The 15688-nt window shown below is 40.9% G+C and overlaps 1 protein-coding gene across 4 annotated transcripts in view; it reads right to left on the bottom strand.

Annotated features, from left to right (window-relative positions):
* Positions 1-43: 43 nt before the first annotated feature.
* The window catches only part of mtcl1 (microtubule crosslinking factor 1), an 89701-nt gene continuing 74056 nt past the window's right edge, over positions 44-15688 (bottom strand). For 2 of the 4 annotated variants that reach the window (XM_042497897.2, XM_042497894.2), the window contains 3 exons: positions 15554-15630; positions 12865-14437; positions 44-2948 (listed from right to left, as the gene is read on the bottom strand). In XM_042497897.2, the coding sequence (XP_042353831.2) occupies positions 2745-2948; positions 12865-14437; positions 15554-15630 (1854 nt within the window). In that variant the 3' untranslated portion in view covers positions 44-2744. Of the gene's footprint in view, positions 2949-10169; positions 10228-12647; positions 12673-12864; positions 14438-15553; positions 15631-15688 lie in introns of all 4 variants that reach the window. The other 2 variants (XM_088085819.1, XM_042497898.2) reach the window with 2 other exon arrangements.

The following is a 15688-nucleotide window of genomic DNA, read 5'->3' on the forward strand; positions in this document are numbered from 1 at the left end:
CACACGATCCAGGATCAGTCTCTGCCAAGAACACAAACTCAGGTCTAATGAAAGAGCGTTTAATCTATCATGAGCTGTATCTAACCTTTTATCACGGAGAGAGAAATATAAAACAGATGCAAACACACACACAGAAGAGGAGTTCTTGTAAATACACATTCATGTTTATTACCATTTACTATTTACATAAGACTATTGATCATTAGACTTTTTCGACATAGACTTTTCATTTAAAACATTCATAGTTTTTTTTTCCACAGTCCCCTTTTTCTTGTCAAAAGAAAACTCATATCCAATAGTAACAACTGTACAAAGACAGCCTTTGTAGGTACAATAATTCACTTAAAAATTCTTCTTATTTTTAGTCAATGCAAATCATGTGACAACAAAAACAACAGCTTTTCTGTACGACAGGTTTTTCTTTTTCCCCCCACAGCGGAGCCGAGTGATCACAAATGACTAGAGCTTGTTATGTACATGCACTAAAGTGCTAGTGTTCAAAAGGCATGCAAATATTTGACTGATATTTGTACAACTGCCTTCCAAATATGCATAAGGTTAATCAGTTTGTTGTCACCCATCGTGTTTGACATTCATCCCCACCTGAAAATAAATACATTAGCATCAGTAAATGACATCATGTGTGTCTGCTTCAGACCCGATGAAGCAGGTTTTTTGTTTGTTTGTTTGTGTTTGTCTTTCGTCTCGTTAAAACTAAACAGAAAGCTTAAAAGGCTGGCAACAAAAAAAAAAATTATAACATTTGCTCTTATTAAAAAATAAAAGTTCAAACATGAATTGACGCAGGACAACGTAAAAAAAAAAGTGTAAACAAATGAAAAAAAATGGTGTAAACTTCATACAAATGCAGCAGCTGACCGACAGTTTTCACCTGGAAAAAGGTTCAGAATTGTGACTAAAATATATATATATGTATTAAATACATATATATACACACAGGTGGGGTGATGAGTAACTCAAGTGCACTGTAAACTCACAAGCTGATCTTACTTTAAAAAAATCTAAGAAACCGATTGCCTTAATACAGGTAAATAAATATAATAATAATATTAGTTTTCATTTGAGTTTATGAGTTCATTTAGTTTCATTAAGTTAATTTTGTGAAGTTATAACAACTTAAGTGAATTAAGCTGTTCTTTGTCAGTGATCAAAACTTAAGTTTTAAAGTGAACAAAGTTAGTTTGACTTAAGTGAACAGTTTTATGTATTTTGTGTCGTGATGATAAGGACTTTGCATGTGGAGGAGCTCAGATATCTGAGTTTTTAAGCTCTGTTTTGTTAAAATGTTTAGGAAAATACGTGTGATTGATTGTTTGCAAACAGAAGAATGACGATATATAACACTATGTTAACACCTTCAGTGCTGTTTTGTTTACAAGAGTTTAAGGTATTTGCATAATGTGCCAGTTTAACAAAATTTTCATTTCTTTTGCAAGTTGGCCAAAGCTTGACTGAGAATCGATGTTTGTGATAAAAAGGTATGACATGGAGTCCTGTTAAAATATTAAGTAAAGTCAAAGAAAAAGATTAAGTACAAATTTTTCTAGTCTTAAAAATAGGATTTTTATAAGGCTTAAAAGTGGATTTGTTTGATTGTATAATTTCGTTTGTTTCCTCAAATATTGGTCTTAACGCCCAGAAACACCAAACCAACATCAGAGATCTAACGGTGACGAAAGCCCCCTGCTGTGTCGCCTCATGCTGCCGTGTCTCGGCCAAAAAGTTGCACATGAACACACGAAACCGATGGCCAACAAGCACGTACGTTCTGTGCCTGCGTGAGAGGAGATACCCTCCATACCAGCAGACGGCGTCTGGAAACAGGAAATCAAAACAGGAAACCAGAAGGCCGTCATGACGCTGCTTAACAAGTTAGCACATTAACAACACAATCTAATGCTGAAAGAACAGAGCACATTTACAGAACAACCGTTAACGACTACACAAACCATCAGGAAACGTTTCTGCTAAAGAAAAACGATCTTACTTTACAGAACAAGTTTGTTTTGACCTCACTCAGTCTCGACTTTAGACTTTTGTTTACGCTTTTCACTTTCGGTTCTCTTCTCGTGCGCTGGAAAAAAGCCCGGTGTGGCGACAAAAGCCACAGCTCTCACCGCTGGCCCAACGTGGGCCGATGGCCGGCCTTTGACTTGGTGTGTCACCGCCTTTAAAATGCTTGTCACTTGTGCTTATTTTACTTATCAAAGGCAATCAGTTTCCTAAATCCTAGTAGTAAACGCACCTGTTAAATTAAGTCAGACTAACTTGGTTTGACTAAGTTGAATCAAGGAAAAAAAAGTTAATTTCACTTAAAATTTTTAAGTTGACTTCACAAAATAAATAAGTAAATAAAACTAAATTCTCAGTAAACCTAACAAATAGATATAAAGTAAACACAACATTATAGATACTTATCTATTTTAAGGCAATGTCTCCTGGATTTTTAAAAGTAAAATCAACTTGTCAGATTTTACAGCGTGTGTGCAGGCACCTCTTATGGAAATGTAGTTTTTTTACTCTTTTTTGATGATATTACAGTACATTCCAGTTTCCTCTAAAGAGAAGTTCTGGTTCCTCGATGGTCAGCTGGTGCTACTGGGTGGATCCCAACCCCCCCTTCAGGCTCCGCCTCTCGGGAGTCTCTAGATTCGGGGGGTTTTCTGAGGTACTGGGTCTTTTAGGCTGAGGTGGAGGAGGGCGAGAGGAGGTAGAGGACGGCCTCACGCCGGCTCCTCGCCCTCCAGGATGGTCTTCCGGTGTCCCGGCGGCGGAAAGGTGAACCTCCTCTTTGTGCCCTCGCTCCACTTGGGGGAGGAGGAGGGGGAGCGGGCGGCCCAACGCGACGGGGGTCGGCGGTTGGCTGGGCGGGCCGGCCTCAGGAAGCAGGAGTCCAGGGGTGGAGCCACCGGAGAGCGAGGCAGGTCCTGCCAAAGAGAAGGAGCTGTCAGTGAGGGGGGGGGAGGGAGGGGGGGAGGCGGGGCAGCAGCAACGAGGCGAAAGAAACAGGAAGTGATTTAAACTGAGAAACAGAAATAAAAGAAAGCAAATGAGCAATGAGCGAGGACAGATGTATAAATGATGAAAACAAAGTGGTTAATCTTAAACTTTAACAAAACTAATAAAACTAAAAAGCTAGTTATAATTAGTATGAATTAATGAGTTATGGCACGATTTGTGAGGTCATAGTGACCTTGACTTTTGACCTTTGGCCACCAAATTCTTATCAGATCGTTCTCGAGTCCAAGTGGACGTTTGCGCCAAATTTCAAGAAATTGCCTCAAAGTGTTCTTGAGATATCGTGTATACGTGAACATGAAAGACAAGGTCACAGTGACCTTTGACCACCAAAATCTAATCAGTTCATTACTGAGTCCAAGTGAACGTTTGTGCCAAATTTGAGGAAATTTCGCCACAGCGTTCTTGAGATATCACATTCGCAAGATTGGGACGAACAGATGGACAACCAGAGAATATAAATCCTCCGGCAACAGCTATCGCAGGTGCGGAGGTATGAAAATGAATATTAGGGACTTTAATTTTCCTTATTTTTAATATTTCTGCTGTTTGTGTTAACATCTGTCTACAAGCATTATTTAAAATCAGTGAGTTTATGAGGCAAATGATCTAAGCTGCAGTAGATTCTGATGAAGCTCCGTAACAAATGAGAACTGCAGACCACGTACTTGAGGACTTTAAAAATTATTTTTTTGCATTTCGTGTAAAGCACCTTTGAGCATCTAGAAAGTGCTATATAAGTCTCATCCATTATTATTATTAACACTTTGCAAAGACTAAAGTCGACAGCCTCTTACATATAAAGAGAATGTTAGTTTTTAGTCACACGCTACACGATTTCTCAAAGACTCGGGATGTAGCAGCGGGTCACTTTTTGCATGACGACTACAACCTCGATTCAAAACAAAAGTCAGAAGGGGCGTAAACTGTAAATATAACAGAATGCAGTCCACATCTAGATTTAAATAATTCTGTTGACCTTACAGTTTTTGACCTTCAAGTCACCAAATCAATACATATAGGTAACTTCTGACAATGCAGTGTTAGTGTATTTATATTTCCATTGTTCTGTTCTCCTTTTGTAGGAAAATGAGAGACGAAATAAAAGAGACAGCTGTAAATGAATGAACGCAGACAGCCAGTATGGAGAGATGATGAGCAATGCAACAAGCGTGAATGTTAATGAAAGTGAAGAATCAAAAACACCTCTCAAAAAGTTCAACAAAACCAATTTAAAGCTGTAAAATGAACCAATGAAATCCACCGCCTCACAGTGACCTGCGCTTTAACTTCTCACCCAGAACTGAAAAGACGCAAGCTTGGTATGTAATATAAAAAAAAGAGTCATTTATGGCATCAGTACACAAGTAACTGCTCACACAAACAGGGTCACCTTCCCTCCACGCCTCGAGTCACTGAGAAAATCTGCTCCAAAGGCCACAAGCAGCACAACATACAAAATACTTTAAAAAAATCCCACATTACAAATAATTTAACCGATTGACAAAACTAACAAAAGAACTGAATAAAAAATAAATTAAAAAAAAGATAATTGTGAGAAACAAGGCCACATTCATTTAACAGTTTATTTCACTTTTATTTTAAAGCTTTAATTACAGTTTGACTGGGAAACTTTTCGGAAAATGTAGATTAATTGCTGCCTTAAAGGGAAAGTTCACCCCTAAATCAAAAACATTCAATTTTCCTCTGACCTGTAGTGCTGTTTATTAATCTAGATTTTTTGTGTGAGTTGCAGAGTGTTGGAAATATCAGCCGTAGACATGTCATCTGTCATATATAATCAAAATAGACTCCACTGGGCTTGTGGTGCTCACAGAGCCAAAATATATGTTTGAAAAACTCAATGTCTAAGTTTCTATTTCCGGAAATTATGACCCCGTGACTCAAAATAACACCCAGGCCTTGTGAGCAGTTTCATGTAGGAACTATTTTCTTTCTACCAAACTACACCCATCAACTGTATCACCGTGCAGAAGGAAGAGTGCATCTGCTCATTAACAATGAGAAAATAGTTCCTACATGAAACTGCTCACAACAAGGTCCGTGGATTATTTTGAGTAACCAGGTCATGATTTCTATCACGAGACACTGCTGTTGAGTTTTTCAAACATATATTTTGGCACTTTGAGCACCATAAGCTGAGTGCCATCTACTTTGATTGTATTGGAGAGAAGGCAGACGTCTCTTTGGCCGATATCTGCAACTCACACAAAAACAATCTAGACTGATTAAAAGCACTACAGGTAAGAGAAAAATGTGTTTGATTATACAGAAGAGATCGACATGGACGCCTAAAGTCAGTCAAAGTAATTAAACTTCAATGCAGAGTTTTTTTTAATCCCCAGACAACAAACTCTGCATCCGTCTTGAGCTGAAAAGCCTTTTCACACAAACCTGAATCCAAGCAAATGCAAAAAAAAAAACTGCAGCCTCAAAAAGCTGAATCAGCACTTTCTGTCACACAGGTGTGTAAGGCAGCTTTAGTGCTGTTACAGGACACCAGTGGAGTCATGTGAAGGACAAACCGTCCCGGTTCATGCCCAGACATGGATGTAGTGTGTTCACATCCATTTCTTTTACAATGAAAACATGGAATAATGCAAACACGTGAGTTTATTAATCTGGTTCAAGGCTGCGTTTGCATATTTCTGATGCACAGATTAACTGTGGTGAAATTACTTTTATGCATCTGCCCCCTGGATGAAAACAAGAAAAAAAAAGAGGGCGATGGAGAAAAGTGGCCTTGGGTGAGTTTTCTTCCGCCTGTCAGAATGATGTCAGAGTGTGATTGGGTGAACGATCACACCGGGACATCACGCCACTGGCCTGATTTATAAATAGCTCATCTCCAGGCGTAAGATTTCGGCTGAAGGATGGAGGACATCGAGCCCGCAAAGCAACAATCTAGTTCTGCTAAAAATACACGGCAGTTAGGCTGCGGTGGCGTGAGAGGATGAAGTGACAAAAAAAAAAAAAAAAAAGTCAGATGAATGAAAAGATCCATGATGTGCTGCACAAACTGCAGGAAAACAAAGTCACAGAGACGGACGGGCGGCGTCTCCATCAATAATTAATTTGGACTGTGTACACACACACCGGAAATACAGACAAGTCGCCGTTTAATGGGCGGCTTGGGGGTTAATACAAGATTTCCTACGTGATGCTAATACATCAGATCACAGGACGCCACAGATCATGCACCAGTAACGTGAACAGGAAGTCAGTGCACAGGAGCGGCTGCTGGAGACAGCAGCGTGAACAGCTTCACATCAACTCCCACTTCTCAGTCGATGCTTCAGACTTAAAGGAGAAATCCACCGTGAATCACTTTGACACCGTTAAATCGGATGAATTGACTGAATCTGCAGGCGTGTTGTTGTTTTTGTCACCATGGATACTAAACCAAACGTAGACACTAAAATATTCTACTTTTCTAAAGCATCGGGATCAACATCTTAAGTTACGCTATTTTTGGTCACGGACAGCTTTTTTTTTCGTTGGTCAAGAAGCATTGTCCCTGACAAATAAACAAACAATTAAATACAATAACTTAAAATCACTTTTAAATGTCTTTTTGTATCTGCTCCACTGACTTTGAGTTGATCGATTCTGGTCTGGCATCTTGTCATAAAGCAGCAGTTTCTCTGTCAAAATAAAAAAACCGACTTACAGTTGTCATTAATGTTGATATTAGCTAAAGAGACCAAAACTGCTTATGTTTTTGTACCAGGCTGTAAACATGTTTATTTCTGCTGAAAAATTGGGCATTTTAACCCTTTGAAACCTGAGCAAATTGGTTTGAATTCTTTCAACATGGGGCGAATAAAACAAACAACTTAACAAAGACAAAAAGTAAAAAGTAAAAAATTATCTGAAAATAAGAAAAAAACAGTAAAAAACAAAACAACCAACAAAATCATATGCATTTATTCTATATAATTTTTGTGACATCATTGTAGTATTTTACTGGACATTTTCCTTATTTTTTGGATAATTTTCAAATAATCCTCCGCTCCTCTTTAAAAAGAATTTATTAGTATTTTTTTTGTCACCTTTTGACAATGTCTTGCAATTTATCGTAAGTTTCTTGTCAAGTTAGTCATTGGCGATTTTGCTCAGGTTTCAAAGGGTCAAATAGTTTGTGAAAGGCGTCTGAACAAAGCACAAGAAAACTGATGTCAATTCAGGTTTCAAAGGGTTAACGTGGGGGTCTATGGGGATAATGTTTTGGAGCCAGCCTCAAGTGGCCATTAGAGGAACTGCAGTTTTTGGCACTTCAGCGTTGGTTTCATTTCGCTTAGTTTCCACTCGGTGACAACGAGTTACAATCTTGTGAGCACAAAAAATACCACCAATAAAATAATGATTTTACACAGCAGTTAAGCATTTTTGGCTTCATATGCCACTGAGTAACTTTCATAGGAATGAACGCGATGCTGCCTCCAACACCGTATCCAGTTCTCTTTTTACATCCATGGTTTTAGCAGCAGACTTTCAAATCTCAAAGCCTCTTCTAAGCACTTACAGTCATCAAGGAAAGCTATCACAACAGAACAGACTGTCAGTCGTCTTTTTTCTCAAAACTCTGCTTCACCCAGCTACCACTAAAGGTAAAAAGTTTTTCCTACATATTTAATTTTTCAAAGCTAATTTACATAATATAAGAATTGGCGAGGGAGGCTGAGTAATGAGAAAAATTAAATACTGTACTGACAGGCTGATAGCACATTGTGCAACAGTGTAAGAGTGTCTGACGGTGGATTTTCCCTTTAAACATGCAAAATGGACCAGAGTGAGCAGTTATTATCCACCAGGCTTCAAACACAACCCCCGACAGGTGAAAGAGTATAAAAGTGATGAGTGTTAGCAGCGGTCGTCTTCGGTTAATCTTTGTTAGTGTGAGAGGAAATAGCTAGGGGGGGACATCTGTAAGAGGGAAGAGGAAAGAAAACACTGTATGGACAAAAAGGGCGAGAAAAGTAAAACATCACAAGAAAACATCACAGAGGAAGACCTGGTAGAAACACAGAGTTAGAATAACCCAGATATTATATTCTGAGGGCCCATACAGGGGCCCCCCGAAAACCACCTGCGCTGAGGAATGTGTGAAACATCCAAAAGAGTCTTTTTTGTGTCCTGTTTACTGGTTCACATGTAACGTGATCAGCAGTCAAGACACAATCTGTCAACTCTTTGAGCCACATGGACTGAGTTTGTTTTAAAGGACCATACCGGCAGTTTTGCACCCTGTTAACATCAAATCCTGTACACTTTACATTTTTGACAAATTTCGTTTCATTTCTTTCGTGTTTGGTATGACAATCAACTTGCTGAAACTTGGAAAAACTGCTTTAGATGCAAATGTCAGAAGACAATTGAAAATGAGTGGACAGTTAATTTGTAATTTATTTTCGAAAATATCTCAATGTTAATGTTTCATTTTTTATCAAAGTAATGTTATCTCACACTAAAGGTCCTGACACACCAAGCCGGTGATTGTACGCTGGTAATGTCGGGCTGTCGGATGTGAGGGGATGCAAAAGTCTGCTTTTTTCTGATTTTTTTTATGTCAATTTGGTGTATCTGGGTGTTAAGAAAGTCACATTATTCACTTATTGTAAGAGCTAGACTGGATGAACCGATGTGCAAGAAATATACAACACAGTAACAGAATTGTGGTTTTTATTTGATCAGCGCTGCTTACTTTTATAGTTCGATCTCCGCTTTTTCTTTTGACAGATTATCTGCCTGGCCGATTATCAGCGCCAATATTTGGCATTTTGCCGATTATCTGTATCAGTGTTTTATTTTAATGATTGCCGGTAAAATTAATTAATTAAAAAGAGTAAAGAAAGTGTCAGCATGGGGGGAATTTTTACTTTGTAAAACCTCAGGGGACTATTTTTATATATATATATATTTTTTTTCAATTTTCACTTGACTTCATAAAAAAGTTGCTGGGAACTTGCTGTATACGATGTTGAGCGTTTCGGTTTTGATTAAACATTTGCGAAAGGAATTAAAGAGAGTTTTGTGTCGGAGTTTGTCAAATTTCAAATTTTAAGTACTGACAGAAAGATCTTTATTTTTAATTGTAAATGCATATCTGATCCAAATATCGGTTATCGGTCTCATTAACTTCTGATAATCGGTATCGGCCCTGAAAAACCAATATCGGTCAACCCTTACTTTTTTCGACCTCCGTAATCACTGTGCAGGAAACAGTATGGCGCCCACTTCCTGTTGACAATCTATCACTATTACATCCAAACAGGACGTTGAAATATGTTTCTGAAAGCATTTTAGGAGTGAAATAAGCGGTGCGGTAACATAATCTTGATTTGTATTCGGTCAGCGCTGCCTCGTTTTATCATTTGATCGGATTTCGTTCCGACTTTGGGAGACAGAGAGAGAGAGAGGCGAGCCTGTCTCTCTTGATCCACGTCCAAAACCTTTTTGTTCCTGCAGTTGTGGCATCGGTGTCAGACAATACGAAAAATGCAGATGTACAGCCTCTAGTTCGAGCAACATCCTGAGGGTCAGCAAAACTCTGCTGGAGCTCATCTATACATACCACCTAAAATGGATAAAAAACTGGTTAAAGTTGCTGCTCTGCTCTCAGCTGCGATGGACCTCACCAACAGAAATCGATTTTTATAAATAATTATAATAATTGATGCTTGTCTACTAAAGTTGATTTTCATACCGTGATGGTGGAAAATTTTATTTAAATCTAGTATTGTAAAAATGTATGGTATGACATTGGTAATCAGTAGATGTGGTTTATGTGGTTAATGGGCTAAAACATGCAAAAACACCGTTATGGTCCTTTAAAAAAACAAACAGATGATCTATAACAAAGAAACTGAGCATGCGTGCATTAACACGAAGAAACAGATGCATGGCCGTCGCACAACTTTTGACACCACTCCGATGGCTTCACACACTGTCACTCTGCCGTCCTGTGAAGCATGCAGTAATGAGGAGGGTGAGGAGGAGGAGGAGGAGGAGGAGGGAGGTCTGCAGGGCGTGAGGTGAGAGGTCCGTGTGGCTGGTGAACCCACCACCAAAAGGTTCGTAGAGGAAGAGGAGGAGGAAGAGGAACTTACATCACGGAGACAAGCAGAGTTAGAGTCCCCAAGGAGTTGTTAGTATGACAGTGTGGTTCTGGATCAGAGCACAGCGGACAGGGAGGAGGAGGGAGAGATAAAAGCCCAGAGGGGGAGGAGAGAGGAGGGGAGGAGGAGGAGGAGGAGGAGGAGGAGGAGGAGGGAAGATAGAGCGGGAAATGTTAATCGGTAAAAAACGGGCAAAGAGGAAGTCTCATCAATCTGGCATTTCAGAGGTTTACCAGAAGAAATAAGGTGGCTGATTCTGAAAGCAAAGTTCACACACACCCATTCACGTTAGACCTGGAAAAAACACAACTGGGACCTTGATGTAGACACACACACAGGCCAGTCAGAGAGTGTTGGAGAAAACCCGACATTGAACGTGACACAGTTACTGCTGCTGAAGATTTTTCAACACTGTTTGGACCGACAAAGCTAACTCGAATACTTCTGTTTGCACTGTTGCAAATCAGTATCTTAATATAACAATTTCCTGTAATGCTGAAGCATTTAGTGCATTTATCAGTTGATAATTTGTCATTTATTTAAGCAGATCTGCCAGATGCTTCATATGATAATGCCATTTAGTTGAATGCAGCTACGGCTAGGTTTCAGTACTTGATCATTTTTGAAGTACTTATCAAAATAACGCAATACCAAGTCAAAACTTCTCCAGTCAATAACTGCCCTCCATCCTTTCTGTATCCAGATCTAGGACCAAAATTACTATTTCTGTGGATTACTTCTCACAATCACTGTGCCATAAACGGTTTATATATATATATATATATATATATATATATATATATATATATATATGTATTCCAATAATACTCCTAATGAACCTTGAATTAGATATCATACAAGCTGTTGTGTGTACATTTCCGATAGTATGAGGAAATGTTGCAGTACTGGTATCATAATGTTTAAAATGATACTCGGCCCAAAATACAAAACACAGCATGACACATTTTTTAAATTTCTTTTTTTTGTTCTATATTGAGCTCTAAGAGATTGTGACACCTAACTGAAATTAACCATGATTTGCAGCCTTAATTCACTGGATTAGCCAAAATAAGACTTTTTTTTCCAGTCTGTTCACTGTTTCATGACACATATATTTATGGAAATATTACATTTGGGTTACTGCGGGGAAATTTTCAAATGGTTTACACGGGGATGTTTGATGATGATAATTTCTCCCCACCTCTCTGTATGTATTAATCCATCTGAAGCACACACAAAAAACAGCATATCCATCTCTATATTATTATACTGACATCCTTTGCGCTTAAGTGCCGTCGCAGCCCATTATTCTGCTCTGCTGGAGCTGTGACTGTCATCCACAGAAGTCACTCCACTATCATCCACAAAATCACAAATCAGACTCTAATCTCACTTTGACTATTCTGCAGATCAGTGAGCAGCAGCTGCTGAATGTAAGTGGACATTTTAATCTGCATATGTGAGATTATGTTGCTCACTGTTAATGTTATGGTTTCAAATATACAAAACGTCTTGTTATTTTTTGTGGGTTTAATCCAGTCTGTAGAGGCGCACCAGTACATACAAAGATTGTTTTCTGTTTGTTGTTTATTTTTTCCGCACAGGTCAGCTGAATGGGTGGTGGAGATGGCCCGACCGACGTGTCAGAGCGCTGATTTCATTGAGTAAAATTAGCGCTTTTCTTGGTGTATTTTGGTAAAGGGGAAACAAATCACTTCAAAAACTGGAAACACTCAAAATTTCTAGTTGATGATTATTGATTTACCCTTGAAACCTTAGCAAATTGGCCTGATTTCTTTCAAAAACATAGGAAGAAGGCAATGAGCAATTATAGAAGAAATGACCCAAAAATTACATGAAAACTAGTTAATAAAAAAGAAACTAAGAAAGTTAAGAAAAAACAGGAAATGACCTGGAAAAAGTGCTTAAAATTTATAATAATTTGGTAACATAATTTTAAAAATATAAATAAAATGTAGTGTAATTTTGCTTTTGTCTTTGTTCTAGACATTTTCTCAAGCTCTTTAAAAATAATTTTCAAAATTTAATAATTTCTTGCAATCACTGGAACATTTCTTACTAAGTTGCTTATTGCCTTTTTCCCATCTTTTTTTTTTTAAAGAAACTGAACCAATTTGCTCTAGCTCCAAAGGTTTAAATACTTGTGAAAGGCATCTGAGCGCAACACAAGAAAAGTGCTGTTGCTCCAGGTTTCTAAGGGTTAATTATGTAACTTTGTATATATAATCTGACTCAAATTTATGTCACTTCTCCAGTTATCAGACACATCAATCAGGTTTCGGTCGGGCCTCAGAGGAAGTTAAAGCACAGAAATAAAAGCCCAAACTACAAGAAAGTTGCTACAGTGAAGAAGAAAGTACAGAAGAAGAAGAAACCTCGCAGAGCGTCTACACACAGCCACGAAGAAAAGTTCAGTATTTTTGAGGAGGGTCAAATATTTGACATTACCATTGCATCAGTCAGTGCTTTCGATCTGAGAAAAAAGCAACATTTTAGTTGTTATGACGTAGTTGATGAGCTATTTCTCTGATTAAGAGAAGCTTTAAAGTTTGTCTTCAACCATTACAAGAAAAATCCAAAGTCATAAATATTTTTGCATCATAAAACATGGACCCCAGCCCAAATGAATGATGAAGCGATGAATCCAGTGCGACTGTATATTTACCTCCATACATCCAGACTGTCCTCTGTCTGAGTCGGCCTGCCTGCTGCTGTCTCTGCCGAGGCCGCTCTGTCCCCCGGCCTGCAGCCTCCTCTCCTCCCTAAAGCTCTGCTCCTGCAGCTTCTTGTTAAGGATGCGGGCTGCGTTTTCAGCCAGCGTGTAGCCCGGCGGCGCCGACAGGTCCTGCCGTATGCTCACCACCTCTGGGTTTTTGTCCCCCTGCGTCTCCACTATCAGCTGCACAGGGCTGGGCGAGCGCCCGCGAACAACCCGCAGGCACTCGTTCCTGGGTTCCGTGGCGAGGGCCCCTTGACCGGGGCCGGGCTCTGTGGTGGAGGGCGGGGTGGGCCGAGAGCGACTGGGGGACTTGTTGAACTTCTGCATGGTCTCGTAGTTGACGGGGGTGTGGTCGATGATGTTGAAGAGGCTGGAGAGGCCGTCGTTGATGGTGGTGTGGACGGGGCTGTCGCGAGTGGTGGTGGAGCGCGCCCACGCCGACTCATTGTTGCCCTTCTGCGGCGTGGTGGGTGTGGGGGCACGGCTGGTGTTGGGTAGCTCGGTTTTGTTGGATGTGGACAGTTTGCGCTGAAGCTTGGGTGAGCCGTACTTTGGCGAGCAGCAGGGTCGCTCAAACTTACTCTGGATTACAGGAGAGTACTGAACCTTCCTCATGCTGCGTGACGGCGAAGAAATAGGCGTGCCGCCACCTTTCGGGGTTAGGCAGCGGTGAGGACTGCTGGTCAGGTTCCTCAGCAGGTCTGTCTGAAGACCCACACTGATGGTCTGGGTGGTCTGAGTGCCTCTTGTGGTGAACCCGTTGGTCTGGCAGGCAGTGTCCCGGACGACGGGCCCTGGCGGTGAACGGATGGCGTTCCTCACAGAGATGGCCACCTCCTTCATGTCGTCGCTCATGTTTCTGGAGAGCTGAAGCTCCAGAGAGGATGTGTAGCCCACAGTGGGGCATATAGGCGACTGGTTCGGAGAAGTCCTCAACCCCCCGCCCTCCAGGAGCCCGCATGGCCACCTCCCACTGCCGAACACTTCATCTGGCCCGCTGGCTCCCACCCCAGCCTCTCCGCCGCCCCTGGCTTTGGTCCCTTTGGCGTACAGGAAGTCTGGGTCTTGGGCAGTAGAGCGTTCAGCTGCCCCAGGTCTGGTGGGGCTGTGAAGCAGGTGAACCCCGTAGTGCTCCACTCCCACCCCTGCCGCCCCTGCTCCGTTGCCCCTCAGCGGGGACTTGTGGCAGTGCTCGGGGCTGCTCAGGGTGCTGGTGGTCAGGGTGGCGCTGGTGGTGAGGAACCAGGAAGGTGGCTGGAATGCTTCAAGAACGAGCTCCCCTCCCCGAGCCTCGGGGGGTTTGTCTGTCCACACTTCCCGTGCAGGACCCGGGCCAGAGGCGGCTGAAGGGAAGTCCCAGCCCTTATTGTTGAACTCCTCAATGTACTTGAGGTCGTCCGGTGACAGAGGCGGGGTGACGTCATCCTGACCGAGATCACCATGACGAGTCTTGTCGGGGAGGAACGGCGAGCTGTCCATTAACCGCTGGAAGTCGCTCATCGAGCACACGGACTTGGCTCTGGACAGAACACACACACACACGCAGAGTTTATTAACATTGACTTCAGCCGGGACACGAAATCAAACATCCTAACCCAATTATGATCTCCTTTATACTCAAGCTGCAGAAAAAAATAGATATATTATAATAATAATAGATATATCGCCATGCCGTTGTATGCGTCTCTGCAACAGTCAAGCACGTACTGTTTACATCCTTCACACACGTCTTTCCCCCGCGGCAGCACAGAAGACCTCTACTCTCAGCACAGTTTCAAGCTGGTCACCTAAGGTTCTTGAGTTCAAGTCAAAAAACATGTTTTATGAGGTCACTGTGACCTTGACCTTTGAACACCAAAGTCTAATCAGCTCATCATTGAGTCCAAGTGAATGATACTGCATTCACAAGAATGAGATAGATGAGGTCACATTGACCTTTGACCTATGACCACCAAAATCTAACAAGTTCATCCTTGCACTCAAGGGAACATTTGTGCCAAATTTGAAAAAAAAAAACACCCCTGAAGGCTCTCTTAAGATATTATGTTCACAACAATGAAAAATAAAAAGTCACAGTGACCTTGACCTTTGACCACCAAAATATAATAAGTTCATCCTTGACTCCCAGTGGATGTTTGCGCTAAATTTGAGGCAATTCTCTCAAGGCTTTGTTGAGTTCATAAGAATGGGCCGCACGGAAAACCCGAAAAACATAATGCCTTTGGCCTTGGTTCGCCGGCATGAAGACATAAATACCATGAATATGCATTTATGTTTTTTGAAAAGCATCTAAATGCTTTTCAATGTTTTAAAGCTGTCTGAATTATTTAACAGCACAGTGAGCTAAAAGACTTCCTCGCCATGACAGAAACTTTTACAGAAAAATCACCAGGGGAAAACTGTCACTTCAAGTAACAGTTAATAGAATCAACAGCCGATCTCTTGAGGGATCAATGTGTATGTATGAGCAACAGAAATGCTGCAGGAGGATGAATAATCTGCAGCCAGTCAGACCAGTTCTGGTGATGTATTTACTGTTGACATTTATTCAAATGCAGCAGCTTTTACAGAATAGTGTACCCGTTAAAATACTCTTTGAACTCAATTTGACTTGAAGTTTTTTTCAGGAGGTTACCTGAGCAGACTCCCACCGCCCATCTCGTCCTCTGGGTTCTCAGCGTCACCTTCTCTCTCTGAAATCTCATTCAGGGCCTGAAACATAAAAGATACATGCAGTTAAATTATCTGGAAAAGCATCCAGTGTAAGATG

This window comes from Plectropomus leopardus, chromosome 12 (assembly GCF_026936395.1).
Source record: "Plectropomus leopardus strain MGB_pleo_1.0 chromosome 12, ASM2693639v1, whole genome shotgun sequence".
Lineage (NCBI taxonomy): Eukaryota > Metazoa > Chordata > Actinopteri > Perciformes > Serranidae > Plectropomus > Plectropomus leopardus.